The sequence below is a fragment of the Brachyistius frenatus genome, unplaced genomic scaffold (assembly GCF_029030835.1).
Source record: "Brachyistius frenatus isolate BFR_SWC_R1_liver_20210118 unplaced genomic scaffold, ASM2903083v1 Contig_142, whole genome shotgun sequence".
In the NCBI taxonomy this organism is placed as follows: Eukaryota; Metazoa; Chordata; class Actinopteri; family Embiotocidae; genus Brachyistius; species Brachyistius frenatus.
Window position 1 is genome coordinate 955,284 of NW_027210741.1, and position 15,799 is coordinate 971,082.

Sequence of the window (15,799 nt, forward strand, 5' to 3'; positions counted from 1 at the left end):
AAAGAGAGATGAGGACTGTGCTGCCAGAGCCACATTTCAACAAGTGAAATGATGCAATATTCCCAGGATATTAAAAGGTGTTTGATCAGTTCTAACGTCTGCACAGATTCAGATAATCTGGATGGAGAGCCACATAAAAATCAACTAAAGCGAAGTAGGTTAACATTGAAACAGTTTCAGAGATTTATCAATAGAAAGAAATTGGAAACATTTTGATGTTTGATGAACAAATCAGAAGCATTTTTTTTTTTTTTAATGGACAGCGTAAGTTTAATAACTTTTCTCTTAGGTGTGAAATCATTTGAAAGAGTATTCTTCTGTCTTTCAGCAGGTCAAACAAAGCCACACCCTGAGTGACATCATGTCACAAATATTCCCTCGGGGTACTGCCATGCTGACAGCTCACAGAAGATAACACTGTTTACTCACTCGCATGTTTGTATATAGAATGTGATTGTTTTGTATGGTTTTCTTTACCAAGTCCACTGGGTGATGTAATGCTGCTAACATTGTAATCTGTTTTGTTTGACCACAGTTTAACTATGCTTATTCTACAGAGACGACAATAAATTAATGCTGAACCCTTGTTTGGTGTTCATGTTTTTGTGAGTCACGCAGTGTTGGCAGGTCTGGTAAACTCACAGCAATATTACCATACAATTAACAATCTATACAAAACACTGAACAGCTGTTGCCTTTATCTCATTTACAAGCAACGTGCACACACAAATACTTTCTTGCTTCAGCTACTGGAGCAGGTGATTTTTGGGCAGATGGGACATGGAGTCCTCCATCTAATTGCTCCTCACAATTGGGGGCAGAAGCTAGGGTCCATGTTCTCTCCTCTGGATTCAAGGTCTCACCAAAGCTTCCAGAAAGAGCTGTTCGTTATGCAATTTCTCTTTAATTATATCCTGTCTGATTTTGGAAAGAAAAATGAAAATGTATCTGTGTGAGCAGAGGTGAGCGTGTTTTGTTGGAGGTGATGGGGAGGTGCGGGTGACAAGCTTCAAATCTATTATTATTTATTTATTTATTATATGTTTTTACTGAGTACCTGTACTTTTTTCCTTTTTTGCTGCTGCGTAGCACTTTGTGACCTTGCTCTAATGAAACGTGTCATACAAAAAAACGTATTTTTACCTATTTACATCTGTTATTTCGAACCATAGCTTGAACCAATATTTCTTTTACTAAACATTGAAATGTGTCCCATGGACCCTAACAGGATGAATGGTTTAATTCATGATTTGTTTTCTCCAGTACTCACGTTGATAATGTTGACGATGATGTGCGATACTAGAAATATACAGTTTTGTGTTGATGATGACATCATTTCTACTGTCCATCAGCTATATGTGTGCATTTAGTCCAATAGAAGTTAAACGGATGTGTTACACTGATCTAGAAACACAATGAGAGCCTTTACTACCTGTGCTTCAATGGGAAGAAATGTATCCATTGTTCTGACAATGAATGCAGCATCTGGTTGCCTTGACCAGAAATCATTGTGGCAGCGTGTGTGTTGATGAACTATGAGTCTAACCAGATTCAACAATTAATGTCTTTCTATCTGTTTGTTTCATTTATGTAAGACTTGCTAAATATTTACTCAACATTAGCTCACCAACATACAACTTGACTGGTTGAAACCTTTGCTTTTTCCTGTGGTTAAAGAGTACATAGATACAGATATTCAAGATAAATTATTCAATTTGACTATATGATTATTTATTACTGTGTAAATATAAAGCTTTTTGTATTGCCAAGTGTAATTTAGATAGATAGATAGATAGTTACTTTATTAATCCCTAAGGGGAATTTTTTTTCTGCTACAGCAGCATTTATAGCCCAGCCATTTACATGATCACTTCCTTGTCAACATTTGGCACATTGTTTGTTGCTCAGGCGTGTTTTGTTTTGACAGCAAAGTTTTAGGGAAAAAAATATTAAACTTAAGTGAGTTATTTCTGTCTTCAAACCTTCCGGAGAGAGAGGGCGAGAAAGTGCACCATCACTTTCTCTCCCTGGATGGATGTGATGGCCTAAAGGGAAGAAACATAGCACAGCAGTGGAGAGGTGTGGCCATATACCGTCTCATGACAGGTAGACATGGGGAGGAGCTGCATTACCTGTGCAGAGCTCTGGCAGGCAGTGCACAGAGAACAGTACACCTGTTGCACTTCCCAGGCTCCTTCTGTCTCTCTTCATCTCTCTCTTTTCGCCCCTCTCTCTCCCCTTCTCTTCACTGCTCTGAAAGCACAAGGGAGCTGAAGGCCTCACCATGGATCCCAAGGAGGCCAGCGGGAGTGAGAAGGAGAAGGAGAAGGAAAAAGAGAAGGACAAAGTGATAAAAAGGAGGAATCGGCCCGTGTTCCTGCGTTACTTGGAGAGAAGAAGAACGGACACTATTGTGGCTGAGGACATGGCCAAAGGTGACATCAACCTCGGGACCTTGGTGAGGAGGAGTCAGTCTGACAAGACGGAGTACAGCGCTAAACTTAAAGGTACAGCAGCTAATGATGTCCCCTGGTGTCAAAACTATGGCAACAATTTATACACGTGTGAGCCAACAGTCTTGAAAGTCTCTCAACTTCATGCATTGCAAACCTGTTGATAACACACTGGCTAGGAGAGGTTTTAGAAAAATATGTATATGGGCTGTATGAGCAGCATTTATGATTGGGGGTTAAAATATTCAACCTACACACACACACACACACACACACACACACACACACACACACACACACACACACACACACACACACACACACACACACACACACACACACACACACACACACACACACACACACACACACACACACACACACACACACAGCCAATAAGTATGCTCATCTCTATACTGGGCACTTGTTGTGTTACTATGTGTTGAACAGGAGATACTCCCACAGGAACGAAGCCACATATGCAAACTGTGCTCAAAACTCAGGCCCAGAGGAGTGGCTTTAGAAGTGTTCCAGACCAGCTGGTAAACAAGACCTTGACACCAGTGATGTGTGGAAAAAGACTTACAGTTTATTTTTCATTGCCAAGTTTAGCAAAAGAGTTTTCAAATATTAGAAGACATTGTCAGACGCTTGGTCGTAAAGTTTGGTTGACATTAATTGTAGTATTTAACCAAAGAAACTGCAGTATTTGACAATGAAAAGTAAGAACCAGTTGGAAAATCAAATGGGTTGTGGAAAAAAATGGCCAATTCAGGTGTATGTTGCCTCATCACAACTGCTGACACAGTCTTTTCAGACTAACACACATCCATGTTTCTGAAAAACTCGCTCCGCTTGTCTTTGGAGGGCAGTCAGTGACTAGGAATGCTGCACTTCAGGCAAAATGACATCATTGTCATCAGAGGGTTACTATCAAAGATTAACCAGAGTATGTTGGCTTTCCTGTGCCACTTGTTTCTTTCCTGTGAACGTGCCAACATGATAAGTGGCACAATGATTAAAATAGAAAAGTATAACCTACTTCTCACTTGCATTTACACAGATAGGCGATAGCTTTCACACAGAAACTCACACTTGCCTTAACAGCAGCAGCTCTGTTTACCTGAAATAGAGTCACTCTACTCATACACTACTCTTTACTTTCTTGACCAACCTGCATCAGGCAAAGTTGTCAAAAAACACTGTGGTGTTTTCAGTAAACCAATTACCCGCACTTTTTAATTCTAGCCTCAAACCTGACCAGAAGTATTACATTCTGCATTTACAATGGTATTACCAATGCAAATATTGACAGAACGATGACTTCACTGAAAGAGGAAACATGTGAGTTGCTGCTCGACAGTCTGTTCTCATATGCTTGTCAGACAGGTTGGTCAAGCAATAGAACCATGGCAACGTGGCATCAATATGTGTCATTATTTACAGCAGCTATATATAATAATAGTTTTGGCAATGGTTTACCAGCACAAAACTATAAAGGGGCTGTAATGGTGAAGGTATTACTACGTATTTATCGTCTACGTATTTATCTACACCTATTGTGCACTTTGCTGTGTAGCAACGTCTAACATGCTATTTTTTTTTTTTTATGGCGATACATGATACACCATGCCTTGTATTCTTTCCGGAGCAGCCTGTTGGATCCCTTTCACTGGGCTGAATAGTGAAAAGGCCTGTATCCACTTTCATGGGAACTCCTGTGCCAGTAGCCATACCTGACAAAACATAAAGTTGGGAAAAGAATAAGTCAGCACTGTTTAAGATCTGCTGCTGAGTCTTCATAGGTCAAAAAACATTTTTATTATTATTATTATTATTATTATTATTATTATCATTTTTCATTCTGCCACTGTGGAGGGATATTTCCAAGGCCAGGTTTGAATGTGACAAGTGTCAAGCAGAATTCAAAGGGCTTTTTAGAGAATCTGCTTATCTTTTTTTTTTCTTATCAAGACTTTGTACATGGGCAAGAAAGAAAAATGGATTAAAAGCTGAAGTGCTGAAACCAGGGTAAAAAATAAAACACACTTCCATCTCACAAGCCATCATAGATATTTCACCCGGTCTCTCATTAAGGGGATTTTTCTTGTGGTTGGAGGTTTTCAGATATTCTCTGGCCTCTTTTCACACCGAAAGACACATGACACTTCATGATACAGGTGAAAGATGAATGTGATATGTCTCTTATACCACAACGTGTCAGATGCTCCAAATTAGATTTTGTGAAAAATGGCATTACACCATGAAAGGTATGAATACCTTTTAAACATATTACAAAATATATTCTAAAGCTTCATAAGAATCACATGGCAATTTTGCTTATCTTTTTTCTGTAGGAATTATCAAGTTAATTTAAAACTTCTGGAGGAAAAGGCTTAATCCTGCACAACAGTATGTTCAGGTGTTGACAAACCTTCATGTCAATGTGCTGTATACCGACTTTCCAAACATGTTTTTACTATTTGATAGACTGACTAGGTGAATTCATGAGGGCAACATATAAATTTCACTTGTTAGATCATTTAACAAAAAAACAAATTGGGGAGTAGGTTGTAGCCTCTTCAATAAAGACACAGACAAATGCAACTCCATTTATACCAAGTAAAATGTCATCTATATCAAGATTCCAGGTGTTTACCCAAGAAATGCTTAAAGTCCTTTGATGATTATCATTGTGTGTCAGAATTCCTGTCTGCTCCTACTGTTTGCTCCTCTGTTTTGTCCCCAATCACCTCTCCTCATGTTTTCTGTCATTCCCCTGTCTGTTTGTTATTGTTTTTCCATGTGTTCTGTGTCCTCCTCTCCCTGACTCCTGTCACCTCCCGTGGCCACACCCCTCACCGGTCTCAGCAGCTGCTACCACTCTCCCCAAATCACCACCTGCAGGTGGCTCATTTCCCTGATCACCTCCCCGGACTATATGTACCCTGCCCCTGCAGTCATCTAGTGTCGGTCCATACTGCCAGTCACTGCCAGTCACCCGTCCGTCTGTTCCCGTTCCAGTACCGGTACCCTGTTTCTGCTTCTAGTCTGTGCGATCAGTCAGTGCTCCTAACCTCAGCTGATATCTGAAGCTAAGCAGGGTCAGGCCTGGTTAGTACTTGGATGAGAGACCACCTGGGAGTACCAGGTGCTGCAGAGCCACCAGTCAGAGCTGCCTGGTCACTCCAGTACCAGAGTCTGTTGCCGCTTGCTGTGGAGGACCTCAGGATTCCCCCAGTGCAGCCTAGCAAATCAGTGGAGTTTCACTCCCGACTTGGGAATCAGACATTGACTTTAGGTACCGGCCTTTGTTGATCAATAGAGACTGTGTTTTGAACTTATACCCGAGTCTGTGTGCCTGCGTTTGGGTCCTGTTACACCTCACCTCATAACATTGTGAAGATTTTTCCTAAATGGTTAGAAAATTGACAAATTGCCCCTGCAGATATTAATTTCATCACTGTATCGGAAGGGCTTTGAAAAAGTAACGTGGAACTGGATGCAGTGTTGGAAGCAGAAAGCGATCAGATCTGTGCCGGAATCACCCGCGTGTGAACACACCGTGCACAGTGCTCCCATTCATGAGGAGGCACTGCCCACAGGCCAGAAACACACGAACCATTTTACTCTGCTTCAACAAAGGGCAGCCAGTGAATATTTTACCTTTCCATCATCTGCAAATTGTAATTTTTTTTCATTCCTGTTACCATTAAAAAAAATAAGAGGAATTCTTTGCAGATGCCCTTGCTTACCTGTTTAGCCTATTAAGTGCTAAAAAAAAAAAAAAAAGGACATGACAGCACATACAAATAGTAGATGTAAATGCAAAGGGTAGGATTGGTCTAATCATTACCAAAATGTCTGACATAAAGGACTTTATACTATTCATTCTTGATTGGTGAGTAATGAGATAGACGGAATATATATGTTTGCATGTGTGACTGTGACACTGTGCATATGTCTTTGCATTTGTAGCTGTGGGTTTATCAATGCACCCCCCCTACATACACACATACACACACACATACACACACACACACTCTCAGTCTCAGCAGATGGAATGCCTGAGCACGCTACGGAATTACATCAGCGGCACGATTAGTTTCGTAACCTGACACAGGCCTAGCAGCCTTCTGTCTCCCTTCCCTTCCCTCTCTCTCTTTTTCTCTGTGTCTCCATTGCCCCCCCCCCCCCACACACACACACACACCTCCCTCCACCAGAGGAGGAAGCAGCGCGTGGTGTCGATTAGCAGCAAGGAAGCATCCCTCTTCCCTGAACAGACACTCCTGCCTGCCATGCAAAGCACAGAGCAACCACAGACTGATTAGGCAGCAGAGCAATAAAAAAAGAGAGAAGTGAGCCTGACTGGCATGTTAAGTGAGGCCTTCTGGCATTCGAGTCAAAATAATTAGATCACCGTGAAATACCGAATACTGCTCAGGCGTCAAGCGGATGTGTTAGAAGAGATGTATATTTTTCAAAGCATGCCCAGTCCACAGAGATAGGGTGTTTACTAGAAAATGCATATGTGCCTCAGATGGCTTAAAAGGCTGGCAAAACCAGAACATTTTCTGAGTAAAATCTTTCATCAGTGTTATATGACATTGTATAGCCTGTATGGCTCATTAGGACAGTTGCTGGGATTGCTATATGACTATATGATTATGTAAAATAAAAGGTTTTTTTGCATCTTACCATTTACAGAGAAAATGACACCCCATGACCTGTCCACGCCCCCCTCTCCAGCACTGGATCCAGAGGAGGTCCGTTCAAGGAAGATGAACCGCAGGGCAAAGGTCATTCAGGAGCTTGTGCAGACTGAAAAAGACTACCTCACTGACCTGGAGTTGTGCATCAGAGAGGTGGTCCAGCCTCTACGAAATTTGCAGGTAGACACTTTTCAAGATCCCCAATGACGGCTCTTGCTCGCTAAATGTCACATTAACCCCATCAGCATGTGCACATACAAAAACAGCAATGACAGTCAGTGATTACATGGTAACCTTTGCTTAAAATAAATCCAATCACAAAGTCCAGCCTGCAAACACAAAAAGCTACGAGCGGCGCAAAAGCTGATGTTCTACTGTTGCCAATATAAATCTAACGCTAATAAATTTTAACCTCTTTTACCTCAACCCTATCTCAGTAACTTTTGCTGACATATTTAAAACCTGCACATTCCTTTTTAGTAAATCACAACAATTTAATAAACTTCAATGATATTTTACAAACAAACAGGTGGTTAGGGATCTAGGAATAGTCAAATGTTGCTATTTGAACAATAATCTCTTTAAATGACATTTGGACAGAAATGGCACTTTTAGTTCTACATCATTTGATTTAGAAAGACAGTAGATCAAACTCTTACTTCACATATTTTATTAGGTTGTGGACGTAGATCGAATGTTCACCAACATGGAGACAGTTTGTGAGGTATCTGCAGCACTCCTTCACAGACTGCATGAGGCCGTGGCTGACCCTGATCCAGAAGCAATTGTTATAGGTGAGGCTGTTTGGATTCTTTACTGATTGACATTGTAGCAGAAAGTACTAATACCACACTGGGAATATACTATCAGAAAAATCATGTCACGCCAGTAATATTTGTGTACGCCAGTAAAACTATCTAAGTGTCATCAGCAAAATGACCTAACAAAAGTAAAAGTAGACACTATGCCGGTTTTTACTTAGATGACTTAGATTCATCACATTCTAAAAGATCATCATTCGTTTGTAGCTTTACTGTCCTGTGAGAATAACATTAAAAAAAAATCAACATGACACAGAAAAACCCTTTGGATTTCAGCTTTCTGATGATTTTATGGCTCTTTATGCCATTATGGTTTTGGGTTCTCAGTCCATCCCGTTCTGGTGAACACCATATCTCAAGAAGCCTTTTATTAAGCTTAATTGTTCACTTTGCCCTAAGTATGAACTGATCAGATATTGGGGTTTTGAAGGCCAAAGTTGAAGGTCACAGTGACCTTCAACATGGACAGATGCACCCCATCTGTCCATCTCAGTGCAATGGCTAAAATATCTCAGAAATGCCTCAAAGAAATTTCTTCAAATTCGGCACAAATGTTCACTTAAACTTATGGGGTCAAAGGGTAAGGTCGCTGTCCCCTCACATTGACCCATGCTGGTGAACGTGATATCTCTGAAAAGCCTGGAAGGAATTTCTTCAAATTTAGCCTTAACCATGAATTGATTAGATGTTGGTGGTCAAAGGTCACTCTGACCTCACAAAACATGTTCATGTTGTTTACTGTCAATCAGCTTTATTTGCCAAGCATGTGAACACATTAAGGATTCCTTCTAAGTCTTTTTAAATAGTTTAAATAGATATGGATGTAAACTGCAACTTGTTGGTGGCCAAAACTGAGGTGATACTTCTAGTTTTAGTGCAAGCGGTAGTAGAATTTTCTGAACCCATGAAGGAACATTTAATAGTTCAGTTTTTCAGAAAAATGGGAGACATTGTTTTCACTGGACAGGAAAGCTATAATAAATTGTAATATTGTTAAATCTGAGGTGAATACAGCTCAGCTGTTGGCTGTAGTGGAGTAAAAAAGTACAGTTTTAGTTTTCAGGTAGCAGAATGAAGTTGCTTTAAATGTACAAGTGCCTCAAAATAGTATTGAAGAACAGTTCTTTAAGTAAATGTAGTTTGTGACATTCCACCACTGTTGATTTTCCAATTTTATATTTGTTGACAGTTGCCGTTGGTCAGTACTTAATGAAAGATCTGATGTCCTATTTTTGTTTGAAGGAGAAGTATTCATCCAGGCGAAGGCAGCTTTAGAAGATGTATATAAGATTTACTGTTACCATCACGATGATGCTAACATGTCACTCAAATCCTATGAGAAAGAGGAGGAAATAAAGCACCATTTTACCACATGTGTATTAGCACTAAAGTAAGTTGTGCCACTTCCTCCAAATATTTGTCATATTATTTTGAACCAATCAATTATATTGATGATTCCTTTCTGCTGATAATCTTTAATCGTTTTTTTCCCCCCCTTTTTTTAAATTTATTTATTTTTATTACAGGAAGATTTATGACCAAGAGTAAGTGCAGTCATTTATCAAATTTTTCTCACCATGTTTTGTTTCTCTTGTTGACCATATTTTACTATACAATAAACTTATTCTCTCAGAGGGAAACCTAATTTATTGAATATGGGTTCGCTGATCATCAAACCCGTCCAGAGGATCATGAAGTACCCATTGCTGCTTGGGGAGCTGTGGCAGGCCACACCTGAAGACCATCCTGACTTTCGGCCACTGCAGGAGGCATTCACCACAGCCAAGATCATAAATATTAACATCAATGAGTTCAAGAGACGTAAAGATATTGGTGAGATTTAATTTACGCTGGCTTGTACTCTACAAGGGTATTTTATTTGTGAAGTCTAACAAATGTGTGATTTTGCTACCTGTAAGCACAAGCAAGTTTAAGGTAAGTCATCTGTCTATGTCAAGTCTATTCAAACTTGATTCTTTAAATTTTGGCTCCATATTCCTGTTTATTCTCAGTTATGAAGTATAAGAGGTTGGAAGATGAAGGCACATTGAGGGGCAAACTAAACAAGTTCAACATCCACTCTATCCGCAAAAAAGGAGACAGGTTTGCTGGTTATCTCAAAATCCTCACAGGAGTTGAACCACAGGTAAAATAAAGAAACAATACACTTATTCCTACATCCACACTCTTTTTTATATACACTCTATATGAAAAAGATAAATGTGAGGAGCAATTAAGGAACAAATTGGCAATTACTGCTTAAGCCGAATAAGTGAACTGTTATTTCTGTAGGTGAGAGATGAAGTATTTGATAGAGAGGAGAAGCTGTTCAGGAGTTTGGAGAAAGCTGTGAGGCAACTCGTCAAGAATGTCCACTGTTACCTGCAGCAAATTCAGGTAAGTACACATTTCACCATTTCCTATTTGTGTGTTTAAATTTGAAATACTCTACTGACTTTCTGATGATTTTTTTGCCATACCTTTTCTGCAGGAGATGGTGTCGGTAGCCGTTCAGAATGTGCAGGACATGGAAAACATTGTCAAGGATACAAATGGATCGTCGCACAACAATGGCAGTGATCCCTATAAGCACTTTGTAAGTATAGCGTTTGTAGAACTTAGAATACTTTACTGTCCAGCTTCCCCCTCTTCCTTTTCTTCCTTGAATCCTTTGTATCTGTCTTTGTTTTACTGTCCTGTTCCTGCATGACCTCCCGTTCACCCTCCAACTGAGTCATATGTCACTTTGCCCAAAGCTACCTGTCTTCTGTCCATTATATTAATCCTCTCCCATGGTGCCGCTAACCTTTCGATTGCATCCTGCAGTAACCCTGCCACTCTCTCTTTTCTACCCTCTTCCCTCTGTGAACTATTCTGTCTCCAATTCTGAGGTAACTTCTTTGTAAGAAGATTTTTTTTTGTGCAGCAGATCTTCACTACAGAATTTCAGCCCTGCCACAAACCAAAGTCTGTAATGATAGATGTTTTCTGGAAGCATCACATTTCCAACAAAGAAACAGTTCTTTTTTTACTTGATGTATACCCATTAGATGCTTCCTGCAATTATAATCTGTTATGTCACCACATCCTTACCTCCTGTTCATCTGTATGCAAATGGGGCTGTAGCAGTTCTCTTGTTTTATGTATAGTCCTTTACCATATTCACTTATATTACACAAAAAATATAAAACAAATACACAGGTCTTTAGGAGCACCTGTTCACATATACAGTGTACAACATAAAGTCTACACAGGTAATAAAATAGGCATCATCTCCTGCCACCTTTTTTTTCCTCCAGAAAGACAGTGTGGAGCACTTGGTCCTCGCCCCCCTCTCCTCCCTGCACGGCATGTTCACAGCACCGCAGAAGCTCATCCAGAAACGTTATGACAAATTGCTAGATTACTGCAGCCGCCTGGAGCGCTCATCCTCTTTTTTATCCTCATCATCCACCACGTCTTCCTCCCCTTCACTGGTGTTGGAAGACCCACCTGGTCCTGCCAGAAGGGACTATGAAGCTCTCAATGCTTTGCTATTGGAGGAGCTGCAGAGGTTCAACATGGCTGCCTATACTATCCTGACCAACAGCGTGCTGTATCTGGTGGCCCTACTCAGAGCAATGATGAATAATGTATTGGTCGGTGCTCCAGCCGTACAGCAGCTACCAGTGAGGATCCCAACACACCATTGTGGTGTGACATAAATCACACCATTATACACAGTTTACAGTGTTTTGTCAATTTAATATTAAAACTAAAATGTGTTATGTTTGCCTTTTCAGGCTCCACTGTCAAACATTGCTGAAGTGCAGAACAGCATCATGGACGAGCTGAACAGTCTGACTTTCGTCAAGGATAATGCACAGAAGTTAATGGAGCGAAAAGTCAGCTTTGAGAGACAACGAGACAAGAAACTGCCGGTAAGAAAGGGTATAGATTATTTTGAATAGATTATTTAAATCTACAGACTAAAAGGTCTTTGTGCACTATTTAAATCCCCGGTCAGATGTGTAAGCATCTGTACACTTGTCACTGACACCAGGTTGAAACAAATGTTCTTCCAAGCTTTTCAAAAATGTTTGCATAAACGCTGCTTCTTAGGGTAGACACAGAGAGCAGCTAAAGGTTGTGATCAGGGAGGTCACATGGCAACTCAAAGGTCTGCCAGGTATCAGTCACCTGAGACAGCTATATGTTTGTAAGTGTACACAAATACATGCACATGTGCGGACAGACTTACTTGAAGTGCCAGGGTCTTATCACCTTTTACCCTCCTTTGTACACTGATTACTAACAAATATTCATACCAACACTCCTTTGTGCTGTGCTGTCCTCCAGATGCCGGAGGTGCAGCATCAGACCGAGGAGCAGCGTGCCTGGCTGCTAGCAGAATACCCGCTGAGCCGTATGTACCAGCTAAAGAGGAAGTGTAATGGCTGCCAGGAGCAGGACCTCAGCCTGCTGGAGGGAGAGCTGGTGGCCCTGCTGGAGGACACAGACCCATTAGGCAGCAGCAGCCGCTGGCTGGTTCATTCTGGAGGCAAGTGTGTGAACGTGTATGTGTGTGTGTGTGTGTGTGTGTGTGTGTGTGTGTGTGTGTGTGTGTATGTACGAGGACAAAGACCTTTGGGGCAAAGGAAGCTGTTGCCGCAGTAAGACATGCAAGGTGAATTAAGTTATTACAATAGATCATCTGCAAGGATGGTTGGTGCAGGTCTCCTCTGACACACATTCCTCTATGGATACACCTGCATCTATTAGACGACTGAGGCCATGTACGCGCACCAAACTTTACTTTCTGACGCTGACAAGTCAGCGCACAAGAATTGGTCCCAGGAGCTCGTGTGATGTCATGGTTGCTGGTGCCTGTGGAGATGGTTGCCTCACAACAAGGCCAACTCCTTACCTAGTCTCTATCTCCCCTTCACGTCTTGCAGAGGCACCTGAGTTCCCAGCGTCTTGTTTGGAACAAACCACTGCGCTGTGTAAGCAGTGTTACTTAGAGTACAAAGCCTTTCCCTCTGGGTATTAAGAAGCAAGGATGGAGATATTGCGCTTGCGCTCCTCTCTGTACTCTGCAATAACAAGTTTTTTTTTTTTCACGAGTACTAGGAAAAAAAAAAAAGTCTGTGTATGTTTCTTGGTACATTCTTCACAGACTTGTCTTTTCCTCTGGGATAAGAAATATTCCCAGGAAGTTGTTGTTCATCCTTCTGTTGATATCAACACTATGAATATGCCTTATATTTACACACTCTTCACTCACTCACAGTAACTGGATTTAAGACTCTGTAAGCAAGATGCTCCAGCCTCAAGCTGAAATGCTTCCAGCCTTAATGTGACACACGCAGGCCCATTTATTAAGCACACGTATATCATCTAGAAATGATGACCATTTCATTTCAAGCAGTTTTGTTGTGGGTTTTTGTGAATTACAAAATGAAATGTCTTACATTGTTTTTTGTGTATTTATTTTACTCTTTACTAAGACAAGAGTAAGTGTTGTCTCAGGACAAAAGAACATGCTTGATTGAGGAATATCTAGCCATGGAGATGGTTTGACTCTCTGGTTTTGTCATGCATCTCTCACCCCAATGTGATGTAAACCAACTTTTCTTGTGGTGTTTTAAGAATTCAAATGAAATATATATTTTTTAAAACTCAAACAATTTGATATTTACTACAATATTGCAGTAATGATTGATGGTTATTTGCTCTTGTGATTTATCAAGATTAACACACAAAACAAAGGATGTGGAAGTGGGTGGGTGGAGGGGGGGAGGGATGGGGGTCTCCTCGGGAATTTTTTTTTGAACAGTTTTTTAATGTTTGGAGCACCCCTTAAAAAAAAATGCATTCATTAGAACCATCTAAGTGCCTTGATACCTGAGAATAACAATAATTTAAAAAAAATATATAATTTGGCTGAATCAACCCTTTTAAATGGTCTCAGAGGTCAGGCCTCCTGACAAACTATCCCTGTGTGTCTCTGTTAGGTACACAAGGCTACGTGTACTCCACATTTCTGAAGCAGTACAACCCTCTGAGGGACTCCCAGCGGGCAGGCCAGATGGACAAAGAGCAGCAACAGCAGCAGCCAGCTGTCATGGTGGATGAGGACTTTGATGACCTCAGTCTATTCGTGTCAGGAAGTGGCAGCAGCAGCCTGCGCAGCTTCAACCTCAACACCACCGACAGCAGCTCCACCCTCTCAGGTCTACAGGGGGAGCTGGAGAGTGCTGAAGACCTGGAGGACACACTGGACACAGAGGCTCAGCAGGTGCGTGTGATGACATGCGACATTATCAAAACTGTTCTGGCACCATATGGATGTCATTTTAACATATTGCATTGTTCGGCACTTTAGAGGGAAAATATCTTTTGGTTTACAGGATAGAACAGAACAGTTAAGGTAAAAAAGATTAACTCCGTTTTCAAGTTTGTGCAAAAGGCAAAATTACAGAATGACTATGCTGAAAAAAACATGCATGAACAAGCACTTTAAAACAGTTATAATTAAAACAAGCAGTATCAGAAATGCAGGGTCAAAACTGAAACACAACAAACCACAAAAACCCCACAATTATTATCAAATGAATGCTCAGCGACTGTAACTTGAAATGGGTTTTCAGAGTCAGAAGTGTATCCTCATACAGGAAGACTCTGCAATATAAGTTATAAGAGTCACAGAAGTGCACAGGCATAATCTGGATCAGTCAAAGATGTGACACTGTAAAATTTGATAGCTTCACACTCTGTCTACCTTGCATTAAAATTAAATGGGTTGAATAATGGTGATGCTGCTGTGATTTAGCACGTCTTCATCTGCAATAATGGCTTTAATCTTCATCATATCATGACAGAGTTATTGGTCTTAAAATATAGTGCTGACAAGGGTCAGTAGTTTGCAACCAATGACAATTAGTATTTGTAGTAACAGCTTGTCTGGTTTTAAAGCTAATGAACAGTGCCACCTGCTGGATTTCTTGGAGGACACATGTAACTATTATTTCATGATATCTTTGTTTTGGAGTGAAAATGAAACATTTATGTTTGAAAGTTGAATGTCTTCATTCAGTCGTAAAAAACAGAATTAGACGAAGCTGTTTGCCTCTTAATGTGTCTGAATTGTGTCTTGTCTCCAGTTTTATGCCGTGTATGCATTTCAAGCCCGCTGTGACCAGGAGTTGACCTTACAGGAGTACCAGCACGTCCGCATCCTCAAGTTCTGTGACCTGGGAGGCAATAAGGAGTGGTGGTTAGCTGAGGCCAACGGACAAAAGGGATATGTCCCTGCCAACTACCTTGGCAGGATGTCTTATGCATAAATTGAGGGTATCGAATAAAACCAACTTGTGGTTTTAAGCATTGAAGTTCATTCATAAACTTGGAAACTTTTAGCTTTTGAAGAAAGGCTACTTACTTTTTAATACATCATTGAACCTTAATTTCCTCACTGTACACTAAGTTACATTTCTGCTATGTGAATATCAAACCTGCACTATGCGTCACTAGAAGTTGTTATGAATAGTGTCATACCAAAAGTGTTGATGTTGAACCTGTTTTGCTGTCAGAAGATCATGAGAAGGAGCTCTCCAATGGGACTGGACTAATAATCTGTGAATGTCAATAATCATACTATAATACAGGGCACCTTGCTGAGCACTTTTTGTACTTCAGTGTTGTTACGTTTATATTGATGATGAAGTGATTCTATCATGAAGTAAATTTTATATGTGAATTGATTTACAAACAAAGTTTATGTTGTATATGAAATGATTTATACACAAAGTATGTTTTATGTCCCGAA

General features: G+C 40.5%; 1 protein-coding gene across 1 annotated transcript; it reads left to right on the forward strand.

The window, feature by feature from the left end:
* Positions 1-2,172: 2,172 nt before the first annotated feature.
* arhgef38 (Rho guanine nucleotide exchange factor (GEF) 38) lies at positions 2,173-15,705 on the forward strand. Its single transcript, XM_069715397.1, has 14 exons — positions 2,173-2,507; positions 7,164-7,348; positions 7,845-7,962; positions 9,232-9,379; positions 9,516-9,533; positions 9,623-9,822; positions 10,002-10,135; positions 10,282-10,386; positions 10,481-10,585; positions 11,289-11,657; positions 11,772-11,909; positions 12,328-12,529; positions 13,986-14,269; positions 15,135-15,705. The coding sequence occupies exons 1-14, from the start codon at positions 2,285-2,287 to the stop codon at positions 15,315-15,317; spliced, it is 2,412 nt and encodes an 803-aa protein (XP_069571498.1). The 5' UTR covers positions 2,173-2,284; the 3' UTR covers positions 15,318-15,705.
* Positions 15,706-15,799: the final 94 nt, after the last annotated feature.